This window comes from Petromyzon marinus (assembly GCF_048934315.1).
Source record: "Petromyzon marinus isolate PM22_M1 ecotype Great Lakes invasive population chromosome 75 unlocalized genomic scaffold, UKy_Petmar_22M1.pri1.0 chr75_unloc.3, whole genome shotgun sequence".
NCBI classification, from domain to species: Eukaryota; Metazoa; Chordata; class Hyperoartia; order Petromyzontiformes; family Petromyzontidae; genus Petromyzon; species Petromyzon marinus.
This window is the reverse complement of record NW_027422615.1, coordinates 116787-135442: the sequence shown is the minus strand read 5'-3', so window position 1 is coordinate 135442 and position 18656 is coordinate 116787. Positions and strand designations below refer to the sequence as shown.

The window sequence follows — 18656 nt, the reverse complement described above, 5'->3', positions numbered from 1 at the left end:
ATCACTACCATCACCACGGTCCACAGGGAGCTCTAGCGTCAACATCACCATCACCATCAACATCGTCAACATCAACACCACCATCATCACCATCAACATCACTACCATCACCACGGTCCACAGGGAGCTCTAGCGTCAACATCACCATCACCATCAACATCGTCAACATCAACACCACCATCATCACCATCAACATCACTACCATCACCACGGTCCACAGGGAGCTCTAGCGTCAACATCACCATCACCATCAACATCGTCAACATCAACACCACCATCATCACCATCAACATCACTACCATCACCACGGTCCACAGGGAGCTCTAGCGTCAACATCACCATCACCATCAACATCGTCAACATCAACACCACCATCATCACCATCAACATCACTACCATCACCACGGTCCACAGGGAGCTCTAGCGTCAACATCACCATCACCATCAACATCGTCAACATCAACACCACCATCATCACCATCAACATCACTACCATCACCACGGTCCACAGGGAGCTCTAGCGTCAACATCACCATCACCATCAACATCGTCAACATCAACACCACCATCATCACCATCAACATCACTACCATCACCACGGTCCACAGGGAGCTCTAGCGTCAACATCACCATCACCATCAACATCGTCAACATCAACACCACCATCATCACCATCAACATCACTACCATCACCACGGTCCACAGGGAGCTCTAGCGTCAACATCGTCAACATCAACACCACCATCACTACCATCAACACCACCATCAACATCACCACTATCAACATCACCACCACGGTCCACAGGGAGCTCTAGCGTCAACACCACCATCGTCAACATCAACACCACCATCGTCAACACCACCATCGTCCACACCACCATCAACATCGTCAACATCGTCAACATCAACACCACCATCACCACCACTATCAACATCACCATCACTACCATCACCACGGTCCACAGGGAGCTCTAGTGTCAACATCAACATCACTACAATCAACATCACTACCATCATCAACACCACCATCACCACCACTATCAACATCACCATCACCACCACTATCACCATCACCACGATGGTGACGAGGTCGAGGGCGCGGAGCACCACGGTCCACAGGGAGCTCTAGCGTCAACACCACCATCAACATCAACACCACCATCACCACCACTATCACCATCCACATCACCATCACTACCATCACCACGGTCCACAGGGAGCTCTAGCGTCAACACCAACACCACTACCATCAACATCACCACCACCACTATCACCACTATTAACATCAACATCACTACCATCAACATCACCACCACCACGGTCCACAGGGAGCTCTAGCGTCAACACCAACACCACTACCATCAACATCACTACCATCAACATCACCACCACCACTATCACCACTATTAACATCAACATCACTACCATCAACATCACCACCACCACGGTCCACAGGGAGCTCTAGCGTCAACACCAACACCACTACCATCAACATCACTACCATCAACATCACCACCACCACTATCACCACTATTAACATCAACATCACTACCATCAACATCACCACCACCACGGTCCACAGGGAGCTCTAGCGTCAACACCAACACCACTACCATCAACATCACTACCATCAACATCACCACCACCACTATCACCACTATTAACATCAACATCACTACCATCAACATCACCACCACCACGGTCCACAGGGAGCTCTAGCGTCAACACCAACACCACTACCATCAACATCACTACCATCAACATCACCACCACCACTATCACCACTATTAACATCAACATCACTACCATCAACATCACCACCACCACGGTCCACAGGGAGCTCTAGCGTCAACATCACCATCAACATCACTACCATCAACATCAACATCGTCAACATCATCAACATCAACACCACCATCACCACCACTATCAACATCACCATCACTACCATCACCACGGTCCACAGGGAGCTCTACCGTCAACACCACCACCACTATCACCACTATTAACATCAACATCATCACCACTATTAACATCAACATCACCACCACTATCACCATCACCACGATGGTGACGAGGTCGAGGGCACGGAGCACCACGGTCCACAGGGAGCTCTAGCGTCAACACCATCACCATCAACATCGTCAACATCAACACCACCATCACCACCACTATCACCATCCACATCACCATCACTACCACCACCACGGTCCACAGGGAGCTCTAGCGTCAACACCATCACCATCAACATCGTCAACATCAACACCACCATCACCACCACTATCACCATCCACATCACCATCACTACCACCACCACGGTCCACAGGGAGCTCTAGCGTCAACACCACCATCACTACCATCAACATCACCGTTACTACCATCATCATCACTACCATCAACATCACTACCATCACCATCAACATCACCATCACTACCATCAACATCACTACCATCAACATCACCACTATCACCACTATTAACATCAACATCACCATCACCACGATGGTGACGAGGTCGAGGGCACGGAACACCACGATCCACAGGGAGCTCTAGCGTCAACATCAACATCAACATCGTCAACATCAACATCGTTAACATCACCATCACCACTATAACCACCATCACCACCACCACAGTCCACAGGGAACTCTACCGTCAACATCAACATCGTCAACATCACCCTCAACATCACGACCATCACCACCACCACTATCACCACTATCATCATCACCACCACGGTCCACAGGGAGCTCTAGCGTCAACATTGCCATCAACACCACCATCACTACCATCAACATCAACATCACCACCATCAACATCACCACTATCACCACCATCACCACGGTCCACAGGGAGCTCTAGCGTCAACATCGCCATCAACATCACTATCATCACCATCAACATCACCACCATCAACATCATCATCACCACCATCACCACGGTCCACAGGGAGCTCTAGCGTCAACATCGTCAACATCGCCACCACTACCATCAACATCACTACCATCACCACTATCACCACCATCACCACCATCAACATCACCACCATCAACATCACTACCATCACCACTATCACCACTATCACCACCATCAACATCACTACCATCAACATCACTACCATCAACATCACTACCATCACCACTATCACCACTATCACCACCATCAACATCACTACCATCAACATCACTACCATCACCACTATCACCACTATCACCACCATCAACATCACTACCATCAACATCACTACCATCAACATCACTACCATCACCACTATCACCACCATCAACATCACTACCATCAACATCACTACCATCACCACTATCACCACCATCAACATCACTACCATCAACATCACTACCATCAACATCACTACCATCACCACTATCACCACTATCACCACCATCAACATCACTACCATCAACATCACTACCATCAACATCACCACGGTCCACAGGGAGCTCTAGCGTCAACATCACTACCATCACCATCACCACCATCAACATCACTACCATCAACATCACTACCATCAACATCACTACCATCACCACTATCACCACTATCACCACCATCAACATCACTACCATCAACATCACTACCATCACCACTATCACCACTATCACCACCATCAACATCACTACCATCAACATCACTACCATCAACATCACTACCATCACCACTATCACCACCATCAACATCACTACCATCAACATCACTACCATCACCACTATCACCACCATCAACATCACTACCATCAACATCACTACCATCAACATCACTACCATCACCACTATCACCACTATCACTACCATCAACATCACTACCATCAACATCACCACGGTCCACAGGGAGCTCTAGCGTCAACATCACTACCATCACCATCACCACTATCAACATCACTACCATCAACATCACCACTATCACCATCAACATCACTACCATCAACATCACCACTATCACCATCAACATCACCACTATCACCATCAACATCACCACCATCACCACTATCACCATCAACATCACTACGATCACCACTATCACCATCAACATCACTACCATCAACATCACCACTATCACCATCAACATCACTACCATCAACATCACCACTATCACCATCAACATCACTACCATCAACATCACCACTATCACCATCAACATCACTACCATCAACATCACCACCATCACCACTATCACCATCAACATCACTACGATCACCACTATCACCATCAACATCACTACCATCAACATCACCACTATCACCATCAACATCACTACCATCAACATCACCACTATCACCATCAACATCACCACTATCACCATCAACATCACCACTATCACCATCACTACCATCAACATCACCACTATCACCATCAACATCACTACCATCAACATCACCACTATCACCATCAACATCACTACCATCAACATCACCACCATCACCACTATCACCATCAACATCACTACCATCACCATCACCACTATCACCATCAACATCACTACCATCATCACCACTATCAACATCACTACCATCAACATCACCACTATCACCATCAACATCACCACTATCACCATCACCACTATCACCATCAACATCACTACCATCAACATCACCACTATCACCATCAACATCACTACCATCAACATCACCATCACTACCATCAACATCACTACCATCAACATCACCACTATCACCATCAACATCACTACCATCAACATCACCACTATCACCATCAACATCACTACCATCAACATCACCACTATCAACATCACCACTATCACCATCAACATCACCACTATCACCATCACTACCATCAACATCACCACTATCACCATCAACATCACTACCATCAACATCACCACTATCACCATCAACATCACTACCATCAACATCACCACCATCACCATCACCACTATCACCATCAACATCACTACCATCACCATCACCACTATCACCATCAACATCACTACCATCAACATCACCACTATCACCATCAACATCACTACCATCAACATCACCACTATCACCATCAACATCACCACTATCACCATCAACATCACTACCATCAACATCACCACTATCACCATCAACATCACTACCATCAACATCAACATCACTACCATCAACATCACCACCATCACCATCACCACTATCACCATCAACATCACTACCATCACCATCACCACTATCACCATCAACATCACTACCATCAACATCACCACTATCACCATCAACATCACTACCATCAACATCACCACTATCACCATCAACATCACTACCATCAACATCACCACTATCACCATCAACATCACTACCATCAACATCACCACTATCACCATCAACATCACTACCATCACCACTATCACCATCAACATCACTACCATCACCATCACCACTATCACCATCAACATCACTACCATCAACATCACCACTATCACCATCAACATCACTACCATCAACATCACCACTATCAACATCACTACCATCAACATCACTACCATCACCATCACCACTATCACCATCAACATCACTACCATCACCATCACCACTATCACCATCAACATCACTACCATCACCACTATCAACATCACTACCATCACCACTATCACCATCAACATCACTACCATCACCACTATCAACATCAACATCACCCATCAACATCACCACTATCAACATCACTACCATCGCCATCAACATCACTACTATCAACATCACTACCATCAACATCACCATCACTACCATCAACATCACTACCATCAACATCAACATCACTACCATCACCACCACCTCCATCACCATCATCACCACCACCCACACCAGCCACACCACCACCACCATCACCACCATCACCACGACAGCCACCAACATCACCACCACCATCATCACCACCACCACCCACACCACCACCACCATCACCACTACAGCCACCAACATCACCACCACCATCATCACCACCATCACCACTACAGCCACCAACATCACCACCCACACCACCACCATCACCACCACCCACACCACCCACTCTCTTGCTATCTGACAGTTACAGTGATAACTTCTCACATTCACATCGCTAGCCCCGGCCACCAACATCACCACTAACATCATCATCACCACAATCACCACTACAGCCACCATCACCACCACCCACACCATCACCACCACCCACACCATCACCACCACCCACACCATCACCACCATCACCACTACAGCCACCACCATCACCACCCACACCACCACCATCACCACCACCCACACCACCACCATCACCACCATCATCACCACCATCACCACTACAGCCACCACCATCACCCACACCACCATCATCATCACCCACACCATCATCACCATCACCACCACCATCACCACTACAGCCACCAACATCACCACCCACACCACCACCATCATCAACACCACCATCACCACCACCCACACCACCCACACCACCATCACCACTACAGCCACCATCACCATCACCACTACAGCCACCATCACCCACACCACCACCATCACCACCACCCACACCACCCGCTCTCCTGCTATCTGACAGTTACAGTGCTAACTTCTCACATTCACATCGCTCGCCCCGGCCACCAACATCACCACCTGATGACGGATGCGCTTGGTGTTGCGCCTGAAACGTCGTATTTTATTTTGTTTTCTAACTACGTGAGTTTGGATACCTGCAGGACACGAAAGCTGCAACTCCAGGTCTCACCTTGCTGTTGACGAGAATCACGATGCTGTAGATGTCTCCGATCGCCGCTGATGGGTGGCACACAGAGACGGGGTAAAGCTCACACACACACTCACAGACTAACACACTCACACACTCACTAACACACATATACACTACCACACACACTACCACACACACACTAACATACACTACCACACACACAGACACACTAACACACACAGACAGACTAACACACTAACACACACACTAACACACATATACACTACCACACACACTACCACACACACACTACCACACACACACACTAACACACACACACTACCACACTAACACACACACACACACTACCACACAGACTAACACACACTACCACACTCACACTAACATACACTACCACACACACAGACACACACACTACCACACACACACTAACACACACACACTACCACACACACACTACCACACACACTACCACACACACACTACCACACACACACTACCACACACACACTACCACACACACACTACCACACACACACTACCACACACACACACTACCACACACACACACACGATGCTGTAGATGTCTCCGATCGCCGCTGATGGGTGGCACACAGAGACGGGGTAAAGCTCACACACACACACACAGACTAACACACTCACACACACTCACACACACACACAGACAGACTAACACACACACAGACTAACACACACACAGACTAACACACTAACACACACTAACACACACAGACTAACACACACAGACTAACACACACACAGACTAACACACTAACACACACTAACACACACAGACTAACACACACACACACTAACACACACTCACAGACTAACACACTCACAGACTAACACACACACAGACTAACACACTCACAGACTAACACACACACAGACTAACACACACACACACTAACACACACACAGACTAACACACACACAGACTAACACACACACAGACTAACACACACACACAGACACTAACACACTTACCCACACACTAACACACACATATACACTACCACACACACTGCCACACACTACCACACACACACTAACACACTCACACACTAACACACTACCACACACACACACTAACATACACTACCACACACACAGACACACACACTAACACACACTACCACACACACACTAACACACACACACACACTAACACACAGACTAACACACACTACCACACTCACACTAACATACACTACCACACACACAGACACACACACTACCACACACACACTACCACACACACACACACACTACCACACTCACACACTAACACACACACAGACTAACACACACAGACACACACACACTACAACACACACACTAACACACACACACACTACCACACTCACACACTAACACACACACAGACTAACACACACAGACACACACACACTAACACACACACAGACTAACACACACACAGACTAACACACACAGACACAGACAGACTAACACACTAACACACACACTAACACACATATACACTACCACACACACTACCACACACACACTAACATACACTACCACACACACAGACACACTAACACACACAGACAGACTAACACACTAACACACACACTAACACACATATACACTAACACACTAACACACACACACACACTCACACACTAACACACTAACACACACACACACTACCACACACACACACTAACACACTACCACACACACACACACTCACACACTAACACACTCACACACTAACACACACACAGACTACCACACACACTACCACACACACACTAACATACACTACCACACACACAGACACACACACTAACACACACTACCACACACACACTAACACACACACACACTACCACACAGACTAACACACACTACCACACTCACACTAACATACACTACCACACACACAGACACACACACTACCACACACACACACTAACACACACACACACACTACCACACACACACTACCACACACACACTAACACACACTACCACACACACACTAACACACACACACACTACCACACACACTACCACACACACTACCACACACACACACACACTACCACACACACACACTACCACACACACACACACACACTACCACACACACACACTACCACACACACACACTACCACACACACACACTACCACACACACACACACACACTACCACACACACTACCACACACACACACTACCACACACACTACCACACACACACACTACCACACACACACACACGATGCTGTAGATGTCTCCGATCGCCGCTGATGGGTGGCACACAGAGACGGGGTAAAGCTCACACACACACAGACAGACTAACACACACACAGACACACACACACACAGACAGACTAACACACACACAGACACACACACACACAGACAGACTAACACACACACAGACACACACACACACAGACAGACTAACACACACACAGACACACACACACAGACACACACACACTAACACACACACAGACAGACTAACACACTAACACACACACTACCACACACACACACACAGACAGACTAACACACACACAGACACACACACAGACACACACACAGACACACACACACACACACTAACACACTCACACACACACTACCACACTCACACACTAACACACACAGACTAACACACACACACAGACACACACACACTACAACACACACACTAACACACTCACACACAGACACACACTACCACACACACACTACCACACACACACTAACATACACTACCACACACACAGACACACACACTACCACACACACACTACCACACACACACTAACACACACACACTAACACACACTACCACACACACACTACCACATACACTACCACACACACACACTACCACACACTACCACACACACACACTACCACACACTACCACACACACACACACTACCACACACTACCACACACACACTACCACACACACACACACACTACCACACACACACACACTACCACACACACACACACTACCACACACACACACACACTACCACACACACTACCACACACACACACTACCACACACACTACCACACACACTACCACACACACTACCACACACACACTACCACACACTACTACACACACACACTAACACACACACACACACTACCACACTCACACTAACATACACTACCACACACACACTAACACACACACAGACTAACACACACACACACTAACACACACACAGACTAACACACACACAGACTGACACACACACTACCACACTCACAGACTAACACACACACAGACTAACACACTAACACACACAGACTAACACACACACAGACTAACACACACACAGACTAACACACACACAGACTAACACACACAGACACACACACACACTAACACACTCACACACAGACACACACTACCACACACACACTAACACACACACAGACTAACACACACAGACACACACACACTACAACACACACACTACCACACTCACACACTCACACACTAACACACTAACACACACACACAGACTAACACACACACACACTAACACACACACAGACACACACACACACTACCACACTCACACACTAACACACACACAGATAACACACACAGACACACACACACACTACAACACACACACTAACACACACACTACCACACACACACACTACCACACACACACTAACACACACACACACACAGACTAACACACACACAGACTAACACACACACACTAACACACTACCACACTCACACTACCACACACACACACTACCACACTCACACACTAACACACACACAGACTAACACACACAGACACACACACACACTACAACACACACACTAACACACACACAGACACACACTACCACACACACACTAACACACACACACACACTAACACACACTACCACACACACTACCACACACACTACCACACACACACACACTACCACACACACACACACTAACACACACTACCACACACACTACCACACACACACTACCACACACACTACCACACACACACTACCACACACACTAACACACACTACCACACACTACCACACACACTACCACACACACACACACTACCACACACACACACACTACCACACACACACACTAACACACACACACACTACCACACACACACACTACCACACACACACACTACCACACACACACACACTACAACACACACACACAGACACACACTACCACACACACACACACACTACCACACACACTACCACACACACACTACCACACACACACTACCACACACACACTACCACACACACACTACCACACACACACTACCACACACACACACTGCCACACACACACACTACCACACTAACACACACACTAACACACACTCCCACACACACACTAACACACACTACCACACACACACTACCACACACACACTACCACACACACACTACCACACACTACCACACACACACTAACACACACTACCACACTCCCACACACACACACTACCATACACACACACTACCACACACACACTCCCACACACAATAACACACACACTCCCACACACACACTCCCACACACACTAACACACATTACCACACATTACCACACACTACCACACACACGCTACCACCCAAACACTACCACCTACACACTCCCACCCAAACACTACCACCTACATACAGTGGTGGTGGTTGTGGTGGCTGTGGTGGTTGTGGTGATGGTGGCTGTAGTGGTGGTGGTTGTGATGGTAGCTGTAGTGGTGGTGGTTGTGGTGGTGGTGATGGTAGCTGTAGTGGTGGTGGCTGTAGTGGTGGTGGCTGTAGTGGTGGTGGTTGTGGCTGTAGTGGTGGTGGTGGTGGCTGTGGTGGTGGTTGTGGTTGTGGTGGCTGTAGTGGTTGTGGTGCTGGTTGCTGTAGTGGTTGTGGTGGTGGTGGCTGTAGTGGTGGTGGCTGTAGTAGTGGTGGCGGTGGTGGTTGTGGCTGTAGTGGTGGTTGCTGTGGCTGTGGTTGTGGTGGTGGTGGTTGCTGTGGTTGTGGTGGCGGTGGTGGTGGCTGTAGTGGTGGTGGTTGCTGTAGTGGTGGTGGTTGCTGTGGTTGTGGTTGTGGTGGCTGTGGCTGTGAGAGGGAATCGAACTCGGATCGTTGACCGCGGCCATAGCGAAGCGCGGTGAGCTAACCGCTGCACCACCGCTCCCCACACACAGACACGTGTGGTGGTGATGCTGATTATGATGCTGATGATTATGATGCTGGTGATGATGATGCTGATGATGATTATGATGCTGCTGAGATGGTGCTGCTGATAATTATGATGATGATGCTGCTGCTGATGATGATGCTGCTGATAATTATAATGATGATGATGATTATGATGCTGCTGAAATGGTGCTGCTGATAATTATGATGATGCTGCTGATAATTATAATGATGATGATGCTGCTGCTGATGATTATGATGCTGCTGATGATTATGATGCTGCTGATGATTATGATGCTGCTGATGATTATGCTGCTGCTGATGATGATGCTGCTGCTGATGATGATGCTGCTGCTGCTGATGCTGCTGCTGCTGCTGATGATGATGCTGCTGCTGATGATGCTGCTGCTGATGCTGCTCCCCCTCACCGAGCACGGCCAGGAACAGGACGAAGCGGACGGCGTCTCTGTAGAAGCGGAAGCGGATTGGCCGTGGATAGAGAATGGTTCGGACCAGCTCCCCCTTCGCCGTGTAGAAGCCTGGGGCCCACACAGAGACAAAGGTCCCCCAGGTGGCCCACACAGCAGGTGTCGGGGGGGGGAGAGGGGAGAGGGGAGAGGGGAGAGGGGCGAGTGATGTCGGGCAGCGGCCTTGAAGGCCGGCAAAGGCAACTGACGCACTCATTCACTCACTCATTCACTCACTCATTCACTCACTCATTCACTCACGCATTCATTCACTCATTCATTCACTTATTCATTCATTCACTCACGCATTCACTCGCTCACTGACTCATTCACTCACTCATTCACTCATTCACTCACGCATTCACTCATTCACCCACTCATTCATTCACTCATTCACTCATTCACCCACTCATTCATTCACTCATTCACTCACTGACTCAATCACTCACTCATTCACTCACTCATTCACTCATTCATTAACTCATTCACTCACTCACTGACTGACTCAATCACTCACTCACCCACTCGCTCACCCGCTCACCCGCTCACTCGCTCACTCACTCACCCACCCACCCACTCACTCACCCACTCACTCACCCACCCACCCACCCACTCACCCACCCACCCACTCACCCACCCACCCACCCACTCACCCACCCACTCACCCACTCACTCACCCACTCACTCACCCACTCACTCACTCATTCACTCACTCATTCATTCGCTCATTCACTCATTCATTCACTCACTCATTCACTCACTCACTGACTGACTCAATCAATCACTCATTCACTCACTCACCCACGCACTCATTCACTCACTCACCCACTCACTCATTCACTCACCCATTCACTCACCCACTCATTCAACCACTCATTCACTCACTGACTTACTCATTCACCCACTCATTCACTCACTCATTCACTCACTCACTCACCGACTCTGAACACGGAATCATGTACAGATAAAGGTCCCCCCGGTAGCCTCTAGAAGGCTGGAGGGGCAAGTGCTGTGAGTCGCGAGTAGCAGCAGCAGCACCTGTGAAGGCCGGGACTGTGGCGCACACAGAGGGGGTGGGTGGCCACCACCACCACCACCTTCACCACCTTCACCATCACCACCTTCACCACCACCACCAGCACCACCTTCACCACCACCAGCACCACCATCACCACCACCTTCACCACCACCTTCACCACCATCACCTTCACCACCACCACCTTCATCACCACCACCTTCACCACCATCACCAGCACCATCACCACCACCTTCACCACCACCTTCACCACCATCACCTTCACCACCACCACCACCTTTACCACCACCACCTTCACCACCACCACCTTCACCACCACCACCATCACCACCACCACCTTCACCACCTCCACCACCACCACCTTCACCACCACCTTCACCACCACCTTCACCACCACCACCTTCACCACCACCACCACCTTCACCAGTACCACCTTCACCACCACCAGCACCACCTTCACCACCACCACCACCACCTTTACCTGTGCGAGTGACTACAGCGCAGGCAAAGCCGTCCCCACCGTCCCTGCCGTCCCCGCCGCCAGCCCCCCCAGTGTGGGGGGCCCCGGGCTTGGCCTGTATGACGCTGGTGCCACAGAACAGGGTGTGACGCTGGTGCTCCTGGGCGCTGTAGTGCGACGCCTCCTGGGGCTCCAACGCCGTCTTGGTCACCGGAACGCTCTCCCCTGCACGTCACACCACACGTCACAACACAACACGTCACATCACACCACGTCACGTCACACGTCACACCACGTCACATCACACCACGTCACACCACATGTCACACCACGTCACACCACACCACGTCACACCACGTCACACCACGTCACGTCACACCACGTGACACCACGTGACACCACGTCACACCACACCACGTCACACGTCACGCCACACCACGTCCCACCACGTCACACCACACACCACGTCACACCACACCACGTCACACCACGTCACCACGTCACACACCATGTCACACCACACACCACGTCACACCACACACCACACACCACACCACGTCACACCACATCACACCACGCCACACCACACACGTCACACCACATCACACCACCACACACCACACACCACATCACACCACACCACACCACGTCACACCACGTCACACCACACCACGTCACACCACGTCACCACGTCACACCACGCGGGGGGGGGGGGCGGCTTCTGTGTCCCACCGGTGAGCATGCTCTCATTGACGATGCACGACGAGCCCCCCACGAGGGCTGCGTCGAAGGGGAGCGGCAGGGCCCCCCCCAACCCCGCGCCGTCATCGCCGTCACCGCCGGCACCGCCGGCACCACCGCCGGCATCACCGGCGGGGATGAGGAGGCAGTCACCGGGCACCAGGTCTGAGGAGTCGACCCTCTCCACGCCTGTCGGGGGGGAAAAAGGCAGAGGGGGCTACGTCACACCACGTCACACCACGTCACGTCACGTCACACCACGTCACACCACGCCACGTCACACTACACCACGTCACACCACCTCAAACCACACGTCACACCACACCACGTCACACCACGTCACCTCACACCATGTCACACTACGCTACGTCACACCACACCACGTCACACCACGTCACCTCACACCACGTCACGTCACACCACGTCACATCACACTACACCACGTCACACCACCTCAAACCACACGTCACACCACACCACGTCACACCACGTCACCTCACACCACGTCACACCACGTCACACCACGCCACGTCACACTACACCACGTCACACCACCTCAAACCACACGTCACACCACACCACGTCACACCACGTCACCTCACACCATGTCACACTACGCTACGTCACACCACACCACGTCACACCACGTCACCTCACACCACGTCACGTCACACCACGTCACATCACACTACACCACGTCACACCACCTCAAACCACACGTCACACCACACCACGTCACACCACGTCACCTCACACCACGTCACACCACGTCACACCACGCCACGTCACACTACACCACGTCACACCACCTCAAACCACACGTCACACCACACCACGTCACACCACGTCACCTCACACCATGTCACACTACGCTACGTCACACCACACCACGTCACACCATGTCACACCACGTCACCTCACACCACGTCACACCACGTCACACCACACCACGTCACATCACACTACACCACGTCACACCACCTCAAACCACACGTCACACCACACCACGTCACACCACGTCACCTCACACCACGTCACACCACGTCACGTCACACTACACCACGTCACACCACGTCACACCACGTCACCTCACACCACGTCACACCACGTCACGTCACACCACGTCACATCACACTACACCACGTCACACCACCTCAAACCACACGTCACACCACACCACGTCACACCACGTCACCTCACACCATGTCACACTACGCTACGTCACACCACGTCACACCACGTCACACCACGTCACCTCACACGTCACACCACGTCACACTACACCACGTCACACCACGTCACACCACGTCACCTCACACCACGTCACACCACGTCACACCACGTCACACCACACCACGTCACATCACACTACACCACGTCACACCACCTCAAACCACACGTCACACCACACCACGTCACACCACGTCACCTCACACCACGTCACACTACGCTACGTCACACCACGTCACACCACGTCACACTACGCTACGTCACACCACGCCACGTCACCTCACACCACGTCACACCACCTCACACCACGTCACACCACCTCACACTACACGTCATACCACACGTCACGCCATGTCACACCACACGTCACACCACGTCACACCACGTCACACTACACCACGTCACACCACGTCACGTCACACCACGTCACACCACACCACGTCACATCACACTACACCACATCACACCACCTCAAACCACACGTCACACCACACCACGTCACACCACGTCACCTCACACCACGTCACACTATGCTACGTCACACCACACCACGTCACACCACGTCACACCACGTCACCTCACACCATGTCACACTACGCTACGTCACACCACGCCACGTCACCTCACACCACGTCACACCACCTCACACTACACGTCATACCACACGTCACGCCATGTCACACCACACGTCACACCACGCCACGTCACACCACGTCACACTACACCATGTCACACCACGTCACGTCACACCACACTACGCCACGTCACACCATGCCACGTCACCTCACACCACACGTCACACCACACTACGCCACGTCACACCACGTCACCTCACACCACGTCACACCACACGTCACACCACGTCACACCACACCACGTCACACTACACCGCAGAGGGGGCCAAGGGGTGGGAAGGTGCGTCGCTCCCTCACGCTCCACCACGCTCCCTCACGCTCCACCACGCTCCACCACGCTCCATCACGCTCCACCACGCTCCGTCGTGCTCCACCACGCTCCACCACGCTCCACCACGCTCCACCACGCTCGGTCGATCACGCTCCACCACGCTCCACCACGCTCCGCCACGCTCCGTCACGCTCCGCCACGCTCCCTCACGCTCCACCACGCTCCACCACGCTCCACCACGCTCCCTCACGCTCCGCCACGCTCCGTCACGCTCCACCACGCTCCCTCACACTCCACCACGCTCCACCACGCTCCACCACGCTCCCTCACACTCCACCACGCTCCACCACGCTCCACCATGCTCCCTCACGCTCCACCACGCTCCGTCACGCTCCACCACGCTCCCTCACGCTCCACCACGCTCCCTCACGCTCCATCACGCTCCACCACGCTCCCTCACGCTCCACCACACTCCACCACGCTCCATCACGCTCCACCACGCTCCGTCGTGCTCCACCACGCTCCACCACGCTCCACCACGCTCCACCACGCTCGGTCGATCACGCTCCACCACGCTCCACCACGCTCCGCCACGCTCCGTCACGCTCCGCCACGCTCCCTCACGCTCCACCACGCTCCACCACGCTCCACCACGCTCCACCACGCTCCCTCACGCTCCGCCACGCTCCGTCACGCTCCACCACGCTCCCTCACACTCCACCACGCTCCACCACGCTCCACCACGCTCCCTCACACTCCACCACGCTCCACCACGCTCCACCATGCTCCCTCACGCTCCACCACGCTCCGTCACGCTCCACCACGCTCCCTCACGCTCCACCACGCTCCCTCACGCTCCATCACGCTCCACCACGCTCCCTCACGCTCCACCACGCTCCACCACGCTCCATCACGCTCCACCACGCTCCGTCGTGCTCCACCACGCTCCACCACGCTCCACCACGCTCCACCACGCTCCACCACGCTCGGTCGATCACGCTCCACCACGCTCCACCACGCTCCGCCACGCTCCGTCACGCTCCGCCACGCTCCCTCACGCTCCACCACGCTCCACCACGCTCCACCACGCTCCCTCACGCTCCGCCACGCTCCGTCACGCTCCACCACGCTCCCTCACACTCCACCACGCTCCACCACGCTCCACCACGCTCCCTCACACTCCACCACGCTCCACCACGCTCCACCATGCTCCCTCACGCTCCACCACGCTCCGTCACGCTCCACCACGCTCCCTCACGCTCCACCACGCTCCCTCACGCTCCATCACGCTCCACCACACTCCCTCACGCTCCACCACGCTCCACCACGCTCCATCACGCTCCACCACGCTCCGTCGTGCTCCACCACGCTCCACCACGCTCCACCACGCTCGGTCGATCACGCTCCACCACGCTCCACCACGCTCCGCCACGCTCCGTCACGCTCCGCCACGCTCCCTCACGCTCCACCACGCTCCACCACGCTCCACCACGCTCCCTCACGCTCCGCCACGCTCCGTCACGCTCCACCACGCTCCCTCACGCTCCACCACGCTCCACCACGCTCCACCACGCTCCCTCACACTCCACCACGCTCCACCATGCTCCCTCACGCTCCACCACGCTCCGTCACGCTCCACCACGCTCCCTCACGCTCCACCACGCTCCCTCACGCTCCATCACGCTCCACCACGCTCCGTCATGCTCCACCACGCTCCACCACGCTCCACCATGCTCCACCACGCTCCACCACGCTCCGTCACGCTCCACCACGCTCCATCACGCTCCATCACGCTCGCTCTATATCACGCTCCACCACGCTCCACCACGCTCCACCACGCTCCACCACGCTCCATCACGCTCGCTCCATCGTCACTCGCTTGTCAGGGC

At 52.4% G+C, this 18656-nt stretch overlaps 1 protein-coding gene across 1 annotated transcript in view; it reads right to left on the bottom strand.

Annotated features, from left to right (window-relative positions):
* Positions 1-18656, bottom strand: part of LOC116937508 (polyamine-transporting ATPase 13A2-like) — a 68267-nt gene that overhangs the window by 36012 nt on the left and 13599 nt on the right. The window contains exons 9-12 of the mRNA XM_076058469.1: positions 14623-14820; positions 13912-14115; positions 12356-12466; positions 6711-6757 (exon numbers count right to left, since the gene is read on the bottom strand). Of these exons, the coding sequence (XP_075914584.1) occupies positions 6711-6757; positions 12356-12466; positions 13912-14115; positions 14623-14820 (560 nt within the window). The remainder of the gene's footprint in view (positions 1-6710; positions 6758-12355; positions 12467-13911; positions 14116-14622; positions 14821-18656) is intronic.